Source organism: Arachis ipaensis, chromosome B9, assembly GCF_059453495.1.
Source record: "Arachis ipaensis isolate K30076 ecotype BB chromosome B9, ASM5945349v1, whole genome shotgun sequence".
Taxonomy (NCBI): domain Eukaryota; kingdom Viridiplantae; phylum Streptophyta; class Magnoliopsida; order Fabales; family Fabaceae; genus Arachis; species Arachis ipaensis.
In genome coordinates this window covers 68,894,791-68,900,819 of record NC_142444.1, presented here as the reverse complement: position 1 = coordinate 68,900,819, position 6,029 = coordinate 68,894,791, and the positions used below count along the sequence as shown (strand labels likewise).

Genomic DNA, 6,029 nt, shown 5'->3' with positions numbered 1-6,029 from the left:
AGGTCACCCCTTCATTCTGACTTAACTGAATTAAGTACGAGAGTATATATTGGAGAAGAAGTAAGCGTGAGTTGAAAGAGAAACAATAGTACTTGCATTAATTCATGAAGAATAGCAGAGCTCCGCACCTTAATCTATGAGGTGTAGAAACTCCACCGTAGAAAATACATAAGAGAAAAGGTCTAGGCATGGCTGAATAGCCAGCCTCCCAAATGTAACATAAAAGTTGAATAGATGATAAAAGATCTCTGAATACAATAGTAAAAGGTGCTATTTATACTAAACTAGTTACTAGGGATTACAAAGAATAAGTAACTAAGTGCAGATAGTGCAGAAATCTACTTCCGGGGCCCACTTGGTGTGTGCTTGGGCTGAGCATTGAAGCTTTCACGTGTATAGACCATTCTTGGAGTTAAACGCCAGCTTGGATGCCAGTTTGGATGTTTAACTCCAGTTTTGGTGCCAGTTCTGGCGTTTTACGCCAGAAAAGAGTCTCTGGCTGACATTTGAACGCCAGTTTGGGCCATCAAATCTCGGGCAAAGTATGGACTATTATACATTGCTGGAAAGCCCAAGATGTCTACTTTTCAACTCAATTGAGATCTCGCCAATTGGGCTTCTATAGCTCCAGAAAATCTACTTCGAGTGCAGGAGGGTCAGAATCCAACAGCATCTGCAGTCCTTTCTCAGCCTCTGAATCAGACTTTTGCTCAGGTCCTTCAATTTCAGCCAGAAAATACCTGAAATTATAGAAAAATACACACAAACTCATAGTAAAGTCTAGAAATATAATTTTTGCATAAAAACTAATAAAATAATAATAAAATATAATTAAAACATATTAAAAACTACCTAAAAATAATGCCAAAAAGGGTATAAATTATCCGCTCATCAAGCACCCACCTAATAAGCCTTGGTTTTGAATCCTATTTAGACATGAGATACTTGAGAGCAGCATGATCAGTATATACTATAACCTTTGAACCAATCAAGTATTGTCTAAATTTATTAAATACATATACAATTGCTAAGAGCTATTTCTCAGTGGTGGTATAATTTTTCTATGCCTCATTCAACACCTTACTTGCATAGTATATAACATGATGTAGCTTGTCTTTCTTTTGCCGCAATACAGCACCACTTGCAAAGTCACTTGCATAACACATGAGTTCAAAAGGTAATTCCCAATCAGGGGGTGTGATGATTGGTGCTGTAGTGAGTTTTCTTTTTAAAGTTTCAAAGGCATGCTTGCAAGTGTCATCAAAGATGAAAGGATTGTCAACCAATAGCAAATTACTCAGTGGTTTGGCTATTTTTGAAAAATCCTTGATGAACCTTCTATAGAACCCAGCATGCCCAAGGAAACTTCTTACTGCTTTCACATTGACAGGCACAGGAAGCTTTTTAATGATGTCTATTTTAGCTTTGTCAACTTCTATACCCTTACTTGAAACCTTATGCCCAAGAACAATACCCTCTGGTGCCATGAAATGGCATTTTTTCCAATTCAAAACTAAATTTGTTTCTTGGCATCTTTTCAATACAAGGGTTAGATGTTTCAGACAAGTGTCAAAAGTGTTACCAAAGACAGAAAAGACATCCATAAAGACCTCTAAAAATTTTTCTACCATGTCAGAGAATATGGAGAGCATACACCTTTAAAAGGTTGCTGGAGCATTGCAGAGTCTAAAAGGCATCCTTCTATAGGCAAAGACTCCAAATGGACAGGTGAATGAGGTCTTCTCTTGGTCCTTGGGATCTACCACTATTTGATTGTACCCAGAATACCCATCCAGGAAGCAGTAATAGGCATGGCCAGCCAATCTTTCCAGCATCTGATCAATGAAAGGGAGAGGGAAATGATCTTTCCTTGTAGCCTCATTCAGTCTTCTATAATCTATACACATCCTCCACCCAGTCACTGTCCTTGTGGGGATTACCTCGTTCTTCTCATTGGAGATGACAGTCATTCCTCCCTTCTTTGGTATAACTTGGACCAGACTTACCCAGGTGCTATCAGAAATTGGGTATATGATTCCAGCATTCCACAGCTTCATCACCTCTTTTTGAACCACTTCCTTCATAGTTGGGTTGAGCCTCCTTTGAGGCTGCACTACAGGTCTTGAGTCCTCCTCCAGCAAGATTTGATGTATACAGATGGCAGGGCTTATACCTTTGATGTTTTTAATTGTCCATCCCAGAGCTGTCTTGTGAACTTTCAACACTTCAATCAATTTTGTTTCATCTTCCATGTTTAAGGAAGAATTGATGATCACTGGCAAGGTTTCTTTTTCTCCAAAGAATGCATACTTGAGATGTGGAGGGAGAGGTTTCAACTCTGGCTTTGGCACTTCCTCTGTCTTGTCTTTAAGAGAGATTTCAAAAGCTTGTTTCTTTATGACATCTTGATCACTTCCCATTTCTTCTTCTTGTTTCTCCTAGACGTTGGTTTCAAACACTTCTTCCACTAAGTCTTCTATCATTTCCACCCTCATGTACTTTTCCTTCTCAGGAGGATATTGCATGGCCTTGAAGACATTGATGTTCATTTGCTCATTGTGCACCCTGAGGGTTATTTCCCCTTTTTCCACATCAATGATAGCCCTTGCTGTTGCTAAGAAAGGACTACCTAAGATGATTGAGTTGTGTCCTTCTTCTTCTATGTCCAAAATGACAAAATCAGCAGGGAAGATGAATTCTCCCACCTTCACTAATACGTTCTCCACAACCCCATTGGATATTTTGAGTGATCTATCCGCCATTTGAAGTGACATTCTGGTGGGTTTGACTTCCTCTATTGAAAGCTTTTTCATTAGTGAGAGAGGCATCAAATTGGGGCTGGCACCTAAGTCACAGAGGGCTTTTTCCAAGGTCATATTGCCTATGATGCATGATATGATGAAACTTCCAGGATCTTTGAGTTTGGTGGGAGCCCTTTTTGAATCACTGCACTGCATTCTTGTGTCAAGATCACAGTTTCCTTTTTATTTCAACTTCTCTTTTTGTTGATGATCTCTTTGAGGAAATTAGCATACAAAGGCATTTGTTCTAGTGCCTCAGCAAGGAGAATATTGATTTTCAGCTTCTTAAAAATTTCAAGGAACTTGGGAAATTACTGATCCTTGAGCTCTCTTTGCAATCTTTGAGGATATGGCATAGGAGGAGTATAAGGTTTCACTTCCTTCCTCTGTTCTTGTGAGCTCTCCTCCATGATTTACTTTCCCTTCTTTGAAGCTTGTGGCTCTTCCTTCTTCTTGAGCTCTTCCTGGTCTTTCTTTTCAATTGCCACCTCTTTCTTACTACCAGCCTTATCATCCTCCAATGTTCTTCCATTCCTGAGTTGAATTGCTTTACATTCTTCTTTAGGATTTGGAATGGTGTCACTTGGAAAAATATTGGTTGGTCTCTCAGCTTGTCTGGCTAATTGCCCTACTTGTCTTTCAAGATTCTTCATGATGGCTTCTTATCTCTCTTGGCTTTTAATCAAGCTATCTTGCCCTTTGGCTAGATTCTGTGTGGTTTGAGCAAGTGCTTGTAATGTTGCCTCAAGAGCTGAAATTCTGGTTTCCTAATGATCAATGGATGGCATTTTGGAATATGATGGTTGTTGTTGTAAGTTATTTGGGTTGTTGAAGTGGTTATTCTGGGAATTAAAAGGTGGTGTGGAGAAGTTATTTTGGTAAATCGGTGAGTTGTTGTTGGGTTGCTGATATGAGTTTTGTGGTTTTCTGTATTGGTTAGTATTATTAGATGAATGAGTTTGGTTGTTTGTGTTGCGGAAGTTGTTGAAATTGTGATTCTTTTGCCATGAATTCTGATTATCACCCCACCTCAAGTTGGGATGATTCCTCCATGATGAATTGTATGTATCTCCATGAAATTCATTCTAAGAAGAATTTGAAGTGTTATGCATATATTGTACTTATTCTGTTTGCTGTTCACAGTTGCTTTTCTCAAAAACTTCTTCACTTTGGTTCCATCCAATTGTTGGTTGGCTCGCTGTGTTCACTACAGCCACTTGGAGTCCATCAATTCTCTTTGTCATTAATTCCATTTGTTGCTGGATCTGTTGGTGCATCAACTTGTTTTGTGCCAAGATGGTGTCTACTCCTTCTAGCTCCAACACACCCTTCTTTTGAATTGGTTGGTGTTGCCTTCAATGAGCATAGAAGTATTGATTATTGGTCACAGTGTCTATGAGATTCTGGATTTCCTCAGCTGTCTTCATTAGTTGCAATGATCCTCCTGCAGAGTAGTCTAAGGATTCTTGAGCTTTTAGAGTTAACCCCTCATAGAAATTCTGGAGTCTGTCCCATTCACTAAACATCTCAGGTGGACATTTTCTAATCAGAGCCTTGTATCTTTCTCAGGCCTCATACAGTGATTCTCCATCCATTTTAGTGAATGTTTGCACTTCTGTCTTCAGTCTTATGGTCCTCTGAGGTGGATAGAATTTAGATAGGAATTTGTTCACCAAATCATCCCAAGTGTTGATGCTTTCTTTTGGGAATGTTTCAACCTATTGAGATGCCATATCCCTCAAAGAAAATGGGAACAGCAGCAACTTATAGATATCCGGATGCACACCATTGGTTTTGACAGTTTCAAAAATCCTCAGGAAGGTGGATAAGTGCTGATTTGGATCCTCAAGAGGGCCTCCTGATGTGTATTTTTGGAAAACGAATTCCAAACACACAAATCTAACCGGCAAGTGTACCGGGTCGCATCAAGTAATAATAACTCACATGAGTGAGGTCGATCCCACAGGGATTGAAGGATTGAACAATTTTAGTTTAGTGGTTGATTTAGTCAAGCGAATCAAGATTTGGTTGAGTGATTTGTGATTGCAGAAACTAAATTTCTTGAAATGTAAAGGGAGAGGGGTAGATTGCAGAAAATTAAAGAGCAAAGAAAGTAAATAAGCTAAATCTTAAAGAACAAGTAATGTAAATTGCAGAAACTTAGATTGCAAGAAATGTAAATGGCTAAATCTTAAAGTACAAGAAATGTAAATTACTTGAATTATAAAGGGAATTGGGAAGTGGATTTGCAGAAATTTAACAAGGAAAAGTAAAATTCAACAAACAGAAATGTAAAAGATGGATTTAATTAAACCGGATCTCAAATGACTATGAAAATAAGCTTGGTGTAGCAACGAAACAAGGAAATTGAAATTGAAAGATGTAGATCTCAGGACTCAAGAGACTAGGTAACCAAGTCTAGATCTCAATGCCTTCCTAGATCCAAATTGAGAATTCAATTACAAGAAAAGTAAAGATCCAGCAGTAGAAGAAAAGAAGTGAAATCGCAAATTCTCAATGATGCAGTAAATCAAAACAGAGAGAGATCTCAAGATGAGATTGAGACAGAATTTCCTCAATTCTTCAACCCAAGATTCAAGACAAGTGTAAATGAAATTGAAAACAAGAAAACTAAGAGGAAGAGAATTCAATTCTCCTTCCCCAAGACTCAGAATCTCAAAATAACTTCTAACCAAAAGCTCTCCCAAAATCACTTAGTAAAAACTAAAACGGAAAAGCTCTCTAAAAACTTAAAATCTAAGCTATTTATACACTCTCTTCAAATGATCTTCAAGCCTTGAATTGGGCCTTTGCTCTTGATGGAATTGGGTTGACAAAAGCCTCTGTTGATTGCTCTTGGAGTTGGAGAGAAACCCATTTGTGAACCGGGCCATGAACCAGAAAAGCTTGAGTAAAAGTTTGAGGTCAAACTTTTACTCAAGCTTTTCATATCAGCTAGCCTTCCTTGCTGTCATCCACGTTTGAGCCAAAGTTTGAGGTCAAACTTTGAGCCAAACGTGGATCCCTCTTGTATGCCTCTTGGGGTGCTACTTTGTCCTCTTGTCAACGTTGCCAATTTTATGCCAACTATAGACTATTATATATGGTTGGAAAGCTCTGAATGTCAGCTTTCTAACCCACTTGGAATCACCTCAATTGGACATCTACAACTCAAGTTATTCTTGTTGGAAGTATACCCCTTCAGGTTGTTGTGGCGCCAACGTTTGC

At 38.6% G+C, this 6,029-nt stretch overlaps 1 protein-coding gene across 1 annotated transcript; it reads right to left on the bottom strand.

Moving 5' to 3' along the window:
* Positions 1-2,438: 2,438 nt before the first annotated feature.
* Positions 2,439-2,762, bottom strand: LOC148544979 (uncharacterized). The gene has a single exon (XM_088499020.1). It carries the CDS (start codon positions 2,760-2,762, stop codon positions 2,439-2,441), a length of 324 nt encoding a protein of 107 aa, XP_088355146.1.
* Positions 2,763-6,029: the final 3,267 nt, after the last annotated feature.

Excerpts from the sequence above, each read along its gene's own strand:
- LOC148544979 (XM_088499020.1), bottom strand. The coding sequence starts at position 2,762 with ATGGCGGATAGATCACTCAAAATATCCAATGGGGTTGTGGAGAACGTA.